Source organism: Sciurus carolinensis, chromosome 7, assembly GCF_902686445.1.
Source record: "Sciurus carolinensis chromosome 7, mSciCar1.2, whole genome shotgun sequence".
NCBI lineage: Eukaryota > Metazoa > Chordata > Mammalia > Rodentia > Sciuridae > Sciurus > Sciurus carolinensis.
In genome coordinates, this window is record NC_062219.1 from 78433122 (window position 1) to 78449837 (window position 16716).

The following is a 16716-nucleotide window of genomic DNA, read 5'->3' on the forward strand; positions in this document are numbered from 1 at the left end:
TTTGGTGTGTAGTAATTATGACTTTGAAATGATAAAATGAAACATCAATAAACAGAATTTTCTTTTTCATACAAGCGTCATTGTTTTATTCTTTTTAAATACGTGTCCTTTGTTTTTAAAGAAGTCCTTTTGTAATTCTACTGTGAGCTTATATTTTTACATTTCTCCATTGTGAGTATGTACACTATAGAAGATTCTTTATCAAACTTTCAAAAATTATCTTGTAATGAAATTTTGATTTCTCTGAGTCAGTTTTCTTCAAAATAGTGGAAATGTGTATCTGGACTTATTCCAGGTTACATGAATGATTAGTCCTGTAATTCAAAATACTAGACTTCAATCACACTCTTATACATAGGTAACAGAAAACTTCCTTACATTTTGAAACTGTTTCAATTTTGAAGCTATCGTGTCTAAACTAAGCAATGCCAAATCGATCTTTGACATTTTTGTTGTCTCAGAGGCTAACAAAAGACCCAATTTCATAACGGGGAGATTAAGGTGAAGTGGTTTGGAGCAGGGAATTGGACCTCTTGGGGACAGTGACCGCCAGGTCGCCTCCGCTCTATTATCTATTTCCTACCCAGGCTAGTTAGAGTGTGCTCCCGCCACCCAACCCGTCGAAGTTTTGTGATCCTTTCCAGGGAGGCTAACCAGGTGGCGCTTTTAGGAAGTGGAACCTGGCTCTGTCCGACCGTTTTCCCAGCGCCCACAGCCCAAGCCAGGTTTTGAAAATGTGCTCCTGCCCCGGGGCCCGGCGACCTCGCAGCGGCGCACTCTCCGCCCGGCAGGCGGCGCTGTGGGCAGACAGAGGACGCCCGCCGAGCGATCCTGTCCAGGCGGCTTGAGCTGCCTCGGTTGTCGCCGCCTCTTTAGCCACACGTGCAACACTCCTGGCCCTGGTGGCTTGGGTTCGTGAGAACCCCCAGCTCTATCCAGGGCCAACCGGGTGCCGGCGATGGAGGCAAGTACAGTGAAGACGCCTGTGTTCCTGGAGGTGCGGAGACGTTTGCAGAGCGCGCTGCTGATCGTGGGGTAAGACCGGGCTGTTGGCTCCTAGGCGCGCGCCCAGTCGCGCTCCTGCCGCCGGGTCCAGCCGCATTCTCCGCCTCTCTCAGAACCGGACTTTGAGTTTCTTCATTCTAGCTGTTAGAGCTTCGGGATTTCTCAGAGTAAAGTCTCTCTCCCTCCCCGTGACTGACAGCCGCGGATCTTTTGGGAGCCTTTTAGAAGGGCAGGGTTTCAGCGCCACGCCAGATCTGCCGAATCAAAACTTAGACTTTAAAAAGATTTCCTGGATTCAAATGCATGTTCAAGTTTGAGGAACAGTGATGCAAAACACCGTTGGCAGTATCAGGTGTTTCCTATAAAACCATAAAAAATGCCTCTCTACTTTTATTCAGGATCCTCCATATAAAGACCAATTCCAATGTTGGGGTTCCTGTTTTGTAAATAACTTCAATTTGGGTTTTTGTTTGTTTGTTTGTTTCTCTTTCCCCAAACTGCCCTATACAGAGGAACGGACACAATCTTTCAATAAACCTATGTTTAGTGAGTGACTAAAAGGGATTGCAGACTTTTAATTGGGGCTCATTCTTTTATTCGTATTCCAGGTTCCAACGAGAAGCCTGCAAACTTGTATTATTCAGTACACTAAGAAGAAATTCATGGGAAAAAGTTCTCTTATTGTCAGCGATTTTAATGGGTTGTCGTGCCCTCGCCTACTCCCTTGTAACAGCTGTTTCATATAGGATAAGAGATGTTAAAGAATAGCACCTTTTATGGGGACTTTTAAATATATATTACTGGACAATAAAGACTTGTTTTTGTTTTAAAAAAAATCCTGAAATTTTTTATTATGCAGTGCCACAGCTAGATTTTTCATAAATCTGTCAAGTATCTGCTGTGGACATTTTGGATTTGGAATGAGAACTGACTTCAAATCCTAGTTTCCTTGTAAGGGTAGGCTCACTTAATATGAATTTCTTCAATTTTAAAATGGGACTATTAGTACTCTACGGATTTCTTTCCTTTCTTTCAAAAATCATGAGTTCTGAGTGGGGTATAGCTCAGTGGTAGAGTACTAGGCTCTGAGTTCAGTTCCTAGCACTGCAAGAAAGATCTTTATTCTTGCTGAGTAATTTTCCAACAAATGAGTGATCTACAAATCATTTATGCATTCTCCTATTGCTGGAAGTTTTGCTTTCCAAAGTGTGCTCATTATGAATACAGCTGCCATAAGATTGCTTATGACTTTTTATGGACATACATTTTCATTTCTCTTGAGTCAATACCTTATAGTGAAATGAGTCATAGGATAGATGTGGGCATTTCTTTGTGCAACTTTGGAACAGTTCTTCAAAGTGATTATACCAGTTTACACGCTTACCTGAGGGGGGAGAAAGAGAGAGCGAGCTTCAATTTTCTTCTCATTCTTGCCTGCATTTAGTATTGTCAGTCTTTCTAGTGGGTATAAAGTAGCATCTCATGGTTTTAATTTGCATTTCTCATGTGACTAATAATGTTGAGCTCCTTTTCATATGCTTTTTGGAAATTCAAATATTTTCTTTTGTAAATATCTTCTAGTTTTCTTACATAATTGCATGTACTTTACCTGTTGAGCATCTCTGATCTGAAAGTCTGCAATCTAGAATTGTCTGATATCTGAAACTTTTTCATTTTAATAGATTTTGGATTTTTGTATTAGGCATGCTCAATCTGTGGTGTCTTTTTTTGTTTTTTTTTTTTAAACAAAGGGTAAATTTATTGAAAGTGAAAGTAAAAGTAACACTTCAGTAAAGTAGAATTGAATCTGCCCAGCTAGAGAAAGTGGCTCAAAGCTAATGTGGTATCTTGATAAACAGAAAAATTAGTTTTAATGAAGTGTAGTTTATCACTTTATTTTTTGTTTGTTTGTTTGTTTGTTTGTTTGGTACTGGGTATTGAACCCAGGGATGCTTTGCCTCTGAGCTACAGTCCTTTTTTATTTTTTATTTTGGGATAGGATCTCACTAAATTTTTGAGACTGGCCTTTGAACTTGTAATCCTCCTACCTCATTATTCAGAGTTGCTGGGATTACATGTGTACACCAGCTTGCCTGGCTTTTATAGTATTTTGTAATATCTTAAAAAAAAGTTTGCCTACCTTAAATTTGTAGAGATTCTTTCTTAAGTGTTTGGTTTTATTATTATTATTATTATTATTATTATTATTATTATTAGGTATGTGGTCATTCTGTGTTACCCAGGCTGCCTTTGAATTCCAGGCTCAAGTGATCCTCTTGTCTTAGCTTCCCAAGTAGCTGAGAATCCAAGCTTGTGTGCCACTGTCCCTGGCTTATTTTCTAGGAGTTTTATAGTTTTACCTTTTGTGTTTTGATCTATGGCATGATGAATTCATTTTGGTATTTACAGTGAGGTAGGGTAGGGTCAATGTTTATTTTCTTCTTTGTGAATCTTCTGTATGATGGAATGGTGTTCCGTCATCATTAGTCAAGTAGATGGTTATTTCCCTCATTGAAATAACTTGGCACCTTTTTCAGAAATCAGTTTACTATACTGTTTGCATGGTATGTCATTTTTCTACCCTTTTACTTTTACTTTTTTTTTTTAGTACCAGGGATTGAACCCAGGAGTGCCTAACTACTGAGCCACATACCCAACCCTTTTAATTTTTTATTTTGACACAGGTTCTCACTAGGTTTCTTAGGTCCTCACTAAGTTGCTGAGGCTGGCATCAAACTTACAATCCTCCTGTCTCAGCCTCCTGAATTTCTGGGATTATAGGTGTGCCCCACCATACCTGGCTACCCTTTTACTCTACGTCTTTTTTTTTTTTTTTAATATTTTTTTAGTTGTCAATGACTTTATTTTATTTATTTAATATGCCTTGCTGAAAATCAAACCCAGTGCCTCACACATGCTAGGCAAATGCTCTACCACTGAGCTACAACCCCAGCCCCTAATCTATGTTTTTATATATAGTTTTTAATTTTTTTTAACTAGCAACCAAAACAGTTGGGTGTATTTTCAAATCCACTTTGACAATCTCTGCATTTTAATTAGAATTTCCAGAACAATTATTTCTAATGTAAATATTGATATGATTGAGTATATTCTTATTTCAAATCCTAAAAAAATGCTTCTACCATTTCATCATTAGGTATGGTGAAGTAGATTTTTGGTAAATCTGATTGGTAGATTGAATATTTTTCTACTCGTTGTTTACTAGGGGTTTTAATCATGACTAGATATTGCATTTTTCTCTAACAACTTTTTGTCCATACTGAGATGGTAATTCCCCCCTTTTAATCTTTACATCTGTGTAATTATATTAATAAAATCTGTGTCAAACCATTTTGGCATTCTATAATCTATGGATATTTATTGAGTTCCTACTCTGGTACCTAAAACTCATATGCACAGTGCTAGGGATACAGCCATGAAAAATAGCAACAGCAAAGACAAAAATATTGGTCTTCATCAAGCTATGTTACTTCATCAAGTATGTTAATGCCATTCAGTTTAATACTTCATCATACTTCATCAAGTATGTTACTACCATTTAGTTTAATGATGGCAGTAGGAGAGCGGTGGGCAGAAAATATACAAAATAAATAAAATATAGACTAATATTGGGTAGAGAAAATACTTGAAAAAAGTGTAACAGAAAAAGAGATATGGAGAAAAAAATTTATATCTTTTATTTCAAATGAGAAAGTAAGCTTTGAGTAAAGAACTGAAAGGGCTGAGGCATGGAGCTATGAGATACCTGGTAGGAGACTGTTGAAGGATGTTCAGAGAGACGTGGGTGGGGTAGGAAGGCACCTAAAGATACTTTGATGGGCAGGCAAATGTTTAACAACCTGCTCTGGAGGAGAACAAAGCGGAAAAGTAAAGGAAGATCTTAATTTGCAGCATTTGTTGATTCCTGTGGTGTAAATGCTTTCACCATGAATGACCTTCAGCCTACCAAAGTGAGTCAGCTAATGTGCAGAATTTCTGGAATTTTAACTACTGGGACTCTAGGGCTTGTAGAAACTGAGTCTAGTTTGTCACTGGGTCTTACCAGACATTGAAAAGACTTTAGCTTGTACTCTGAGTGAAGTTATTGGGTAGTTTTAAGCAAGGTGCAACACCTGAAAAAATCCAAGAGAATAGTAAGAATGTCTCAAATATAAAGAGATTGTGTGGACAGTGTCACAAAAATTAGAATCTTAGAGGAGGGTACTCTCTTAAACACTGTGCAATCTGCAAAATTGGGAAATATGGTTTTATTTATTTATTGGTACTGTGGATTGAACCCAGGGTCATTTTACCCCTGAGCTACATCCCCAGTCCTTTTTATTTTGAGACAGGTCTTGATAAATTGCTGAGACGGGCCTTGAACTTGCAACCTCCTGCCTTAGCCTCCTGAGCTACTGGGATTTCAGACTTGTGTCCCCATGCCAAGCTGGGAAGTATGTTACTACCATTTTATACTCAGGTCCTCATTCATGTTTTGCTTGTTTTCCATGAAATATGTCTAATAGCAAAAGAATCCAGGTCAGAATCATGTATTGTGTTTTCTTGTCATGATTCAGTGTGTTTCAATCTGAGTTATTTATTATCCTTGACTTTCATATCTTGACACTTTTGATAATTATAGCACAATTGTTGTATAGAATATCCCTCCATTTGAGTTTGTCTGTTTCCTCAAGGTTAGTTTCTGGTTATGCATCTTTGGCAGGTGTATCCCAGAAGTGATTTCTATGTTCTTATTGCATCAAAGTCAGATGGAACATGATTCTTATTTGTTCCATTATTGGTTATGCCAACACCTAAGCAAGGTGGTCTCTGCCATGCTTCTCCCCCTCAGGTTACTTTTTTTCCTTTCATAATCAAAAAGTATTGATTGACTAGATATAAGACTGTGTGGATACTCTGTTCCTCATCAGATTTTAATTTTACTCATTTATTTACATCAATAAGAATAAATACACCTGTTTTTTTCAGTGGGTTGCTTCTTTGAATTACAGCAGATGTGATCAGGGGAGTCTCTTCAAGATGGTTTCTGGTTTTTATTTTTTGTTTGTTTTTGGTGGTGGGGGATTGAACCCAGGGAATTGTACATGCTATTCTGTGTCTTTTTGACATGTTTCTCCCTATCATTCTTTGATTTCTCTCTTACTTTATTGTACTGCCAGTTCTAACCTCATCTCATTCTTTTTCTGCTTCAGGACCGTAGTCATTTTTTAAAAGAAATGCTCTGTCTTTGTTTGTTTCTTTCTTTCAGTGGAAAATTGCCTTAGAATTGAGTTCTAAGTATGCTCACTACTATTGGGGTGTCATTAACTTATATATAATGTTTATGTATGGATATACATATGTAAATTTACATTTAATTATATTACTCTATATACAGCAAAAAAACATGGTTTCACACAGATATTTTCAACTCTATTCCATTACCTTGAGATCCATTCTAGTTTTACTCCTTTTTCTCCTTGTAATTCTAATTTCCCACGTTAAGAATCCTTGTCCTTTTTCTCTCATGGTATTTATTTCCCTGGTCAGTACCCCTGTGTAACCTAGTCTTCTGCTGGCATCTTTGCTGCTTTCCCTTTCCCCATTCATTGTAGATACCTCTTGGGCCCTATTACAGACTGAATGCTGTGTCTTCTCAAAATTTATATGTTAAAGCTCTAATTCTTCAAAGTGATGGTATTGGGGGTGGAGTTTGGGAGGTAATTAGGTTTCCATGAGGTCATGAGGGTGGAGCCCTTTGACAAGATTAATGTCCTTATAAGAAGAGGAAGAGACACCAGAGTTATTTTATTTAGGCCACTTAGTCCGTGGTATAGCCAGCCCTCCAGATCTGTGAGTTCAGCATCCTCAAATCAAAAATAATTCAGAAAACAATTGCTTCTGTACTGAACATGTACAGATTTTTCCCATCATAATTACCTAAACAATAAAGTAAAACAACTATTTACATAGCACTTACTTTGTGTTGGGTACTTTAATCTAGAGATGGTTTTAAATATGTGGGAGGATGTGTGTAGGTCATATGCAGATACTACATCATTTTTACAAGGGACTTGAGCATCAGAGGATCTTTGTATTTGTTGGGGGTCCTGGAATCAATTCCCCATGCATAGTGAGGCAGGACTGTTTTTCCTTAAAGCAACCTGAGCCAGGAGAGGCTCTGAAACCCCATGCTGCACTCCCCTTCCATCTCCAGCCCAGATATCTTCCTTACCTGTCTTGGGGTTCGACATCCCCACCTAAGGTTCCTTCTGGTGGATTCTCTCCTTACCCTGCTTGGCTTCTCACATCCATGCCAGGCTACTGTGCTTTGCTTATCTTTGCATTGATGCCTACCTTGCTCAGCTTCATGTAATTCAGTTTTCATAAGGGGGAAGAATAGCAGGCCAGAGGTGGAGTGGTGATGCAGACTTGTGCACCTGGAGGTCTCACTGGAGGCTCCTGCAAATGCCAACAACAGTTTAGTTTGAAAATCACTGAGGTAGCAAAATTGACATGGTGTATCTTTAGAGTAGTGGCTAGCAGCTATGACCTTTGGGCCATTTCTAACCTGTGGACTGATTTGGTATAAGCTGTGAGCTAAGAGTGGGTTTTACATTGTTTTAAGGGTTGTTTAAAAAAGAATACAGACTATGTAACAGAGTCCATGTATGACCCACATAGCCTAAGATATTTACTGTCTGATCATTTATAGAATGTTTTCTGATCCCTGCCTTTGAGGGTCAATTATTTCTTAAATATAATTTCCTTACATTAGACTTTTAACTCAAGAATTTAAGACTGTCTTACCTGTTTAAAAAAAAAAAAAACGTCAGATTCTTAATATTCTGTATTCTCAATGAAGTGCAGATCCATATACTCTGAAAAGGTACTAGCCATAAAGTAACCTTAAGACTTTGTAAGACAAATGAAGAAGCCTAACCAAGATTTACACCTGAACACATGGTCTGCCCTCTGTACTTAGGTGACACTCAAACAGGTGGAATATGACATTAGGTGGATAGCTTGCCTTCTGCACTTAAGAGGGAGCCATGGGGGGTTGGAGATGTAGCTCAATGGCAGAGTAGGTGCTTAGCATGAGCAAGGCTCTGTGTTTAATCCCCAGAACCAAAAAAATAAATAAATTAAGAAATAACCTTGGTTCTTTGCACCTCTGTTACACATTTCAGCTGAGCACATTTCAACTTCATACAGCACATTTCTGTATATGCCACCATCACTTTCCTTTGTTAACTACAATTACTTCTGTGTATGTCTTCATCCCCTTCTATGCTTTTCATTCCTGTTAGACAGGGACTGCATTTTTGTTGCCTACACTGAGTACAGTAATTTGTGTTTGACATAAATTAAGTTAGTCTTTCCCACCTGGTATTCATATATCACTATTTTTTGCATTCATTCTTTGCATTCTTAAAATGGGACAAAGTTTTTCTCATGTATCTTTTGTTTCACTTAATCCTGTTTACCTATCAAAACCCTGTATGTCAGTTAATAATATATTGCTTTGATTTACTATAAGATATAATGCAATTTTAAAGCTGGTCTCTGCAAGTATAAGAAATGTGAGACTTTGACCATGAATGACAGTGAAGGGTACTGTCTGACCCGATCAAACTCTAATGTAGCTTGGTTTCCTTTAGGATCTGTTTACTGCTTTTTCCTGAGGCAGTGACTTGACTTTAGGGTGTCTAGCGGAAAGGAACAGAGAGATCTTTAGCCATTTTTGTTTTTCTAATTGTATGGTTTCATCAAAGAGAAATAATTTGTTTGGGTTTTATTTTTAATTACCAGAGAGCCAAAAGAAGGAGGTATGCCCATGGATGTTTCCATAATGCCGTCCTCGCTCCAGATGAAAACCCCTGCAGGCTGCACAGAGGTCCAGCTCCCAGCAGAGGTCAGGCTTGTACCTTCCTCCTGCCGAGGGCTGCAGTATGTCGCTGGAGATGGACTGCACCTGAGATTGCAGGCGCAGGCAGAATTCAGCACAAGTGAGTTGGTTTACCACTGTTGTTCTTCATTTGCATTTTTGCTAGTAATTAAAGATATTTGTTCTTTAAGTTAAACTTTTCCCAGGTGAAGGCTCCTCCTCAGTCCCTGGAAAAGCTAGGGCTGAGAAGATCTGGGATGTTTCAGCACTGCTTTTTACTAGCTGTGTGCAATTGACATGTCACTTAACCTTTCTGGGCTTCATTTCTTTCTTTTTACTGTTTTGTTTTGTTTTCTAAAAATAGACTTTTTTTTTTTTTTAACACTTCTGTGTTCACAGCAAAATCAAGTGGAAGGTACTGACTTTTCCCCTAGAGCCCCTGTTTTTTTCCTTCAATTGCAAAATTACCTGGCTCACAAATGGGATGTGAAGATGTGAAAGTTAAATCAGATGGTAATTGTGCAAGATCTGGTTGATCTTAAAGCATTGCATGGAAATTCATTCGTTCAACAACTTAACTCATACTCTGTGAAATGGGTTGATTTAAGTGTTGGGGACATAATAATGAACAAGCTAAGGAAGGTCTCTGCTCTCATGGAATTTACATGTTAATGGGTGGGAATAGATACTGAACAAATAATTTATTCATAGTGAGAAAAACGTTACAGGTAAAGTAAAGCAAATAATGGGATAGGGGGTGACAGAATTAGCAGAGGGTAGGAAGTCAGGGGAGGGTAGAAAGTCAGGGAAGGCCACTCCAAGTAGGTGATGTTTGACCAGAGAACTGAATGATGGAAATTATCCCATCCATATAGAGACTGTTCCAAATAGAATAGCACATGAAAAGGCCCTGAAGTTGACTGTGATGCATAATTTGATTTTGATTTTATCACTGTGACTGTTATAAACACAGTATTTTGTAATTGTATACAAATTCAAATTACATTTTGATTCAGTAAGGGTATAGAAAATTTTCTTTTTGTAAGATCTCATGATTACTTATTAAAAAAATAATTGGTTTATTACATTTCTTAAAGTCTAAGTAATATGCTTTGGAGGATTAAAATGATGTGAAAAGGGGAAACAGTAGAGAGAGTTTCACTCCTTTTTTGCCTAAGAGTAACAAAAGTTCTGGCTTAGTGAATAACAAGTTTGGATTATAAAGAGTTGGTGTTAGGAACCAGGGGCAGTGAAGAGAGATGTCATGGAGCTTATGTGGCATAGGATAAACACTGAGAATGGCAGTTGAAGTAATCCTGGAAAGGATGATGAGGTACCAAGATGGACAACTAGACTAACAAACTCCCTGAGTATACTTAACAATGGACAGAGGAAGTGTCGTTTCAGGGAAGAGGCTGTGGGAGTCTGTATCTTTGATGTCATCCCCTTCTTTAGCAACAGTAACCATAGCAGGAATTTTGTGTGGAGTCTAAGCTGGGGAAAGACAGGCATGAAAGCCACAGTGTTTTCTAAGATTGTGGTTTTTAGGGAAGGAAGAACAGAGATTTGCAGGGACATAGAACTGAGTTGTTGCCCACCAATATTCTGTAACTGTGAACATACAAATAGCAAAACTGAAATTATTTTTTTTTAAACAGTAAATCAGTGAACACTGGCTAAGCTTAACTGTAGTGTGAACATACAAATAGCAAAACTGAAATTATTTTTTTTTAAACAGTAAATCAGTGAACACTGGCTAAGCTTAACTAGGATAATGATCGCCGTGTGTTGGTTAGTATATTGTTTGTGTTCACTGGTTTCCTATTCCTTTACACTTGCAAAACATTTTACTCAGGTATAGGAAAAGAAAAACTTTCAAAGACCTGTTGCATGGTACATGAAAGGATAAAGTAGATTCTTGGGCACTTAATTGCTTTAGTGCTTTCTGCATCAGAGGTAGGAAATAAATATTTGCTGAATGAGTAAATATCAGGTAGATAGATGCTTGGCAATATGAACTTGAATCAAATTGTACTGTAGGAAGTAACTTGAAATTGTTAGTGTTTGGTTGTTTCAGGGATTTTAAAAAATGCACTTTTCATAATAGCATCATATTTGGGACAACCATGATGGATAGCATACTGATAACACTATTTTGAGTGTAACATAGGTAGATTTGTGACCCAGGAATGGAACTGACTACCAGGGATCTGTGATAGCACTAGTTCGGTTCAGCCCCAGCTGCATTGCTGTCCCAGGATTCCTCTGTATCAGAAAGTTCTGGCTTTTAAGCCTGACGCAGTGACCAGCAGAGGGTAGTGTTTCCTTGAAAATTTGTTTATTGGTTCTGGAAAGAACATTTTGTATGTCTTACCTAGGCATCCTTTTTATCATCTTAATAATACTATTTACTTCACCTTAGTGTTATAGGAATTTGTGTACCCTTACAAATAAAACTACAGAATTCTTAATTGCCAACATTTAAATTTAATAGCACTGTTTTTTTTTTTAATGCTTAAAATATATACAAAGAACAGAAACCAAATTCAACTTGCTCGCTTCTAATGGCTTTGACCTCATTTCTTCAATTAGGTTTTTATAACAAATATTTTAGATTTTTTTAAAATGAAAAAAATTATTTTCCACAAATGGAATAACAGAAACTAAGGGAGCATGCTGCCTTCTGCTATTTCTCATATTGTGGGAAATACACATTTTCCCCACTACTTTCAACATTTTCTAACAGCTTTCATTAGAAATTGAATTTTGGTCTTGGAAGATTGGACTTTTCTTTGGAACCATCATTTTCCCAGGGACCTGCCCCATAAAGACCAATTTCAAGACCCATTTTGTTTGTACATACTGGTAATGTGCCAGTGTGGATATAAACCTTGTTAAAACCAGATTAAACTTACATTTTAGGAGCTCTGTGGCTAGTAATCACACCGATGACAAACTACCTAAAAACAGCAGAGGGAAGCTGAACATAGGGAATATTTGGAAGTTGGGTAGAGGTGAAGGAAGCAGGCCATCTTTATTCACCCCTAGTGCATGTATTCATAGGATGAGACCAGTAACTCATCAGTGTGTTAATATGGGTAATCTAGAGCAAAGCCTAGCTGTGAAACTCTTGGCAAATCTGTTGTTTTTGAAAACACTTTGCAGTGTTTGCTTCTGGTTGAGTCATGTGACTCATTTAATACTAATTAAATGTGTACTTCTGCGTAGATCACAGTGTGTATTGATGGTAATTTATTGTGACTAGTAAACCCTTTAAGTATGCTAATATATTTGTTCCAAATCTCTAAGACCTGCTATTTCGTTGATTTTCTTTAGAACTGGTTTCAATGTTTAATCAAAGCTTACAAGCCCAAGAATGTTGCACATTTTATTGCCAATCCTGCGGTGAAGTTATAATAAGGGACAGGTAAGGAATGCAATTAATACTGATTAATTCTGTGCCTGGGAATATTTTTTTTTTTTTTCCTTTCCCTATTAGAATTTTGAAGTCAGTTACCAAGGGAGCAGTGTATGGTCTTAAAATGAGAGCCAGCACAATGTCATTTTGAACAAAATCAACCAAAGACCTTGCCAGAAATCACAGAATAGTGGGTTCTTTTCAGGGAGATAAAGGGGACCCATAGGATACTGGCTGAGGCAGGATGGCTGGTCTTGGTGGAGGAGCTGGGGCAGGTCCCTGAATCTCCTCTCTTCTGAAGTGATACGGGATCTCTCTCATCTGTTTAATCCATCACAGTGGTGGGTGAGGGTTTCCACGTGAAGTGAATTTTCTACCTCGGCGAAGCTTGTAAAGCAAGACTTTTGATCTGAGTGATGATTTCTTTCAGAGCCTTTCTAAAATCCATTTCCTATTTCTTTTGCTTATTAAAACAGCATACAGAGCACAAATTAACCTTTTCTCAGTGATTAGGTTAATCTTGTAACCCGTTCTCCTTGTGATGTGCTGTGATTACCCTACTGAGAAGGGAAGGGCTCTTTTGCTTTTTCCTTTGCATTCCCAGGTCGACTTTTAAAATTATTACTGTTATTTTTGTCTCCTGTCTTCCTCCCATCAGCCTTGTTATTTCCTGTGCAGAAACCCTTCCCCTTGAACTTTCAGTTTCTAATTACTTATGGACTGGAAAGACAAATGAAAATCTTAATTTTTTAAAAATATTTTTTTAGTTGTCAGTGGACCTTTATTTTATTTTACTTCTATGCCGTGCAACATTTATATGACCCAGTATATCATGCATGCTAGGTAAGCACTCTACCACTGAGCTACAACCCCAGCCCAAAGGAAAACCTTATTACTATTAAAAAGATAATAACCTGGAATTCTTTGACAAGTTTCCTGAGTCAAGTGTCTGAGACTTATGAGTGAATGGATCCTGCATATCTGAAACCTGCTCCTCTTTCAGTGCCCTAGTCTCAGTAATGCCAACCTCTACCTGTGTCCTCAAGGTAGAAACATGGTGGTGTTGTGTTGGGGTCCTCCTTCTTCCCCCATAGTCATCAGCTACAGTGGCTATTTCCTTGGGAACCTTAGTCCACTTTCCTCCACCCCACCGTCTTAGTCAGGGCCACTGTCTCCTCACCTAGTCACCCCTGTTGCCAGCTTCTCATCTGCTTAGCTTTCCTCTACTTTTGTCCTTTTCTGATCTGTTGTTACATGATTGAGTGGTTATTCTAAAATGCAGCTGTCTCCCCTGTGCAGACCCCACCACACTCCCCTGTTTGTTTCAGGATAAATTCCTTACATCTTTAGAATGCCACATTACTTCCTTTATGAATTCACCTCTGGGTACCTCTCCTCCTCACTTCTGCCCTCTTTCACCCTCTTTCCCAAGAAAACACCACTGTGTTTTGCTCAAATTCTGTGCACAGTTTTGGAGATCAGCGTGCTGTCCCAGTTTCTTAATGCTTTTCTTCACCCTGGCACCTTGTGGAAGCTACTCCCTCTTCTGGATGTACCAATACCCTGTCACCCCCTGGTTAGCCCCTAATTGTACTTCAGAATTCAGCTGACAGGCCTCTTCTACTAGGAGTCTTCCCTGAACCCTGGCTTGCTTTAGATGTTCTCTTACAGTTTATTTGCCCATCTTCACAATTAAACTGTAGGCTTTGGGATCAGGCAGGGAGAGTCTTTTTGATTTCTGTATCCTTCATTCCCACTATTGACAGTACAGTGTAGGCTAATGGTTAGCAGTACAGACTGAGAAGTCAGACTGAGTTGCGTCTGCCATTTAGTAGCTGTATGACCTTGGACAAGTTACTTAACCACTCTATGCCTCAAATTCCTTATTGAGAAAATGTGGATAACAATAGGCCTTACCTCATAGGGTTGTTGGGAGAATCAAATGTTTATAGCAATGTCTGGCACATTGTAAGCATTCAGTGTGTGTTTGCTACTGTGATAATTATTTTTATCATCATCATCATCCTTGGCATCAGGCGTGGTGCCTGGTGAATAGTTTGCTCTCAATAAATTTTTGCTAGGTTGAATTGAATAAACCTCAGTGTGTTTATTTTGGCCTTCCGCCAGCTTTTTTTCCTTGCTTCCGGATTCCTGGCAGCATCCCAGGTAGATGAGAAGGACAAAGTTACTCCTGTGTTTAGGGGAAGTTATAAATGGTGCATCCTCAGAATGATTATCTTGAGTGAGAAATGAGGTAGCTTCATATCTACAGAGGAGAGAAGAGCATTTTTGCTCAGATTACCTAAGGGCTGAAATCGCCACAAAGTGTGTGCTTGGTGACAGGCCCACTTTATCCTGAAAATTTCAAGAGATCCCAGTTTACATTGTTGTTCAGCCTCAAATATTGCCCTCTTTAGTCCATTTCAGACTTTGGTTTAATTCTCAGATGAAGTTTCTGAAACCCTAACTTCTATACAATCATGAGGTGACCTGGAAATTACAGTTAACTTTGATGAATAAGTTAAATTCAGCATGACAGTGTTTCCTGGTGCCACTTAAGGGATATTGTTAGTTCATTATCGGCTAATATTTGTGCTTTACTGGAAAAGGAGGAGGGTTTTGGAGATTCTCACCTACAGTGCCTGCTTTTCCTATCAGGAACTATATTTTCTGTGTTTTTCATTCCTGTCTACGATCATGGAGTTGAGAATTAGAAGGGTGTGGAAGCTAACAATGAGGGACAGCATTCACTCTCCCTAGCCCTGACTGCTGGGAGACCATGAGCCTAGAGGAGGAATAGGAGGATGGGACCTGGGTTTGAACTCCAGCCTTACCACTTAGGAACCAGGAGGCCTTCCTTATTGGTATCACCTTAGTATTTGCTAATAAAGCCCATTTCCCAAACTTGTCAGGAGAGTTAAGGAATGTAACATACACAGTAGTAGATCTCTGGCAAGTTTTTTTTCAATTGGTTTTATAGACTCCTACCCTGTTTTCTGATTTGTTCTTATTAGCACACTAGCAAATTTTCTAGTTCAGTGTTTCAAACTGTTTTGTTTCAGGACTCTCATTCATATAGTCCGTATGTATCAGAGAAATGAATCACCTTTCTTTTTTTCCCTCTCTGAGAGGATAGACAGTAGACTTTGCTCTCACTTCATTTAAGTAAGGCTTACTTGAAAGCCTTTTCATACCACCTCTGTGTCTGGCCTGCGTGTGCCTCTTGTGCTGCACAGAAAATCCTTAGTAAGTGATTCAAGTCTTTGCTTACATCTCACTTTTAGGCAGCAAGCCCTGTGACTGTACAAAGAAAGGCTGTGTTTGTGCTTCCTCTAGGCTCTGCATAGAGGTCTCATGCTGACTGTTGATGTCAACCAGAGAGGTTTTCTCATTTTCCCTTAGTTACCTGTTTTATGTGAGTGATAAGGACAATTCTAGTGGTCCTTAAATAAAATAATGAGGCCAAAGGTGTTTCAAAAGAGTTTGTATCTGTTATAATCAAAATCATTGTAAACGTTTTTCCCAGGAAGATTCTGTGGACTATGTTGACTGACTTGTAGTGGGTGGAGTGAACACCTACCACCAATACTTCTTATCTTAGAAGTAAGGTACTTTAATTTTCTGGGCCTCAGTCTCTTTGTAAAATGAAAATGTTGGATTAGATAAACTTGACAGAGTTCTATTGGCATGAAACTTTTCTCATTGGTGAACCTCATAAAGTTGTATTTTGGATTTCTGCAAATCATAATTATTTGGATAGTGCAAGGCTAATGTTGGTTCTTTGTTTTTTTTAATTTGTTGTCAAGCAAAATAAAATATAGGGACAGTTCAAACAAATAAGATTCATTAATGGCTTTTAACACAATACCTGAGCACATGAAATCTGTTAATTAGTGACAACGCTTTTTCTTTAGCTAATTTGTTTTAGTTATCTGAAACTAAATAATGTCTTATTTTATTTTTAAAATAAAGTTCTCTAATTAATAGATCAGAGTTTTTCTATAAAATTTGTTTAAATGTATAGTTTTTGATTATTTTCTTGTTGAAACCAAACAGTTCATAATATCAAGCAACTATAATAAAAATAGTTTGTGAACAGTCTCTGAAATAGACAAGCGGTCATTGTGTTGGAAATTTGTTATGATTTTTAGAAATAAATTCATGCGAGACTTGAATGACGTTAGTTAGCACAAGAGATTTTCAGATCCAGCCCTTTTGATTGTCAGACCACTTTGAAAAGAATATTCTCCTGAGGTCTCTGGAACAATCCAACCTTTTCCACCTATACCTGCATACTAGGTTTCAGCCCAATGCTTATGAGGGCATTGAAACTTTAGGAGATCAGCAGCATGGGCTTTATGGAAGCAGGAGATGGTGGATTTTTAAACTGCTTGGTTGGTCCACT

At 38.2% G+C, this 16716-nt stretch overlaps 1 protein-coding gene across 4 annotated transcripts in view; it reads left to right on the forward strand.

Moving 5' to 3' along the window:
- Positions 1–863: 863 nt before the first annotated feature.
- Ube3d (ubiquitin protein ligase E3D) overlaps positions 864–16716 on the forward strand; it is a 170051-nt gene continuing 154198 nt past the window's right edge. For 2 of the 4 annotated variants that reach the window (XM_047557048.1, XM_047557050.1), the window contains exons 1-3: positions 864–1035; positions 8818–9014; positions 12230–12320. In XM_047557048.1, the coding sequence (XP_047413004.1) occupies positions 959–1035; positions 8818–9014; positions 12230–12320 (365 nt within the window). In that variant the 5' untranslated portion in view covers positions 864–958. Of the gene's footprint in view, positions 1036–5356; positions 5460–8817; positions 9015–12229; positions 12321–16716 lie in introns of those variants that run through there. The other 2 variants (XM_047557049.1, XM_047557051.1) reach the window with 2 other exon arrangements.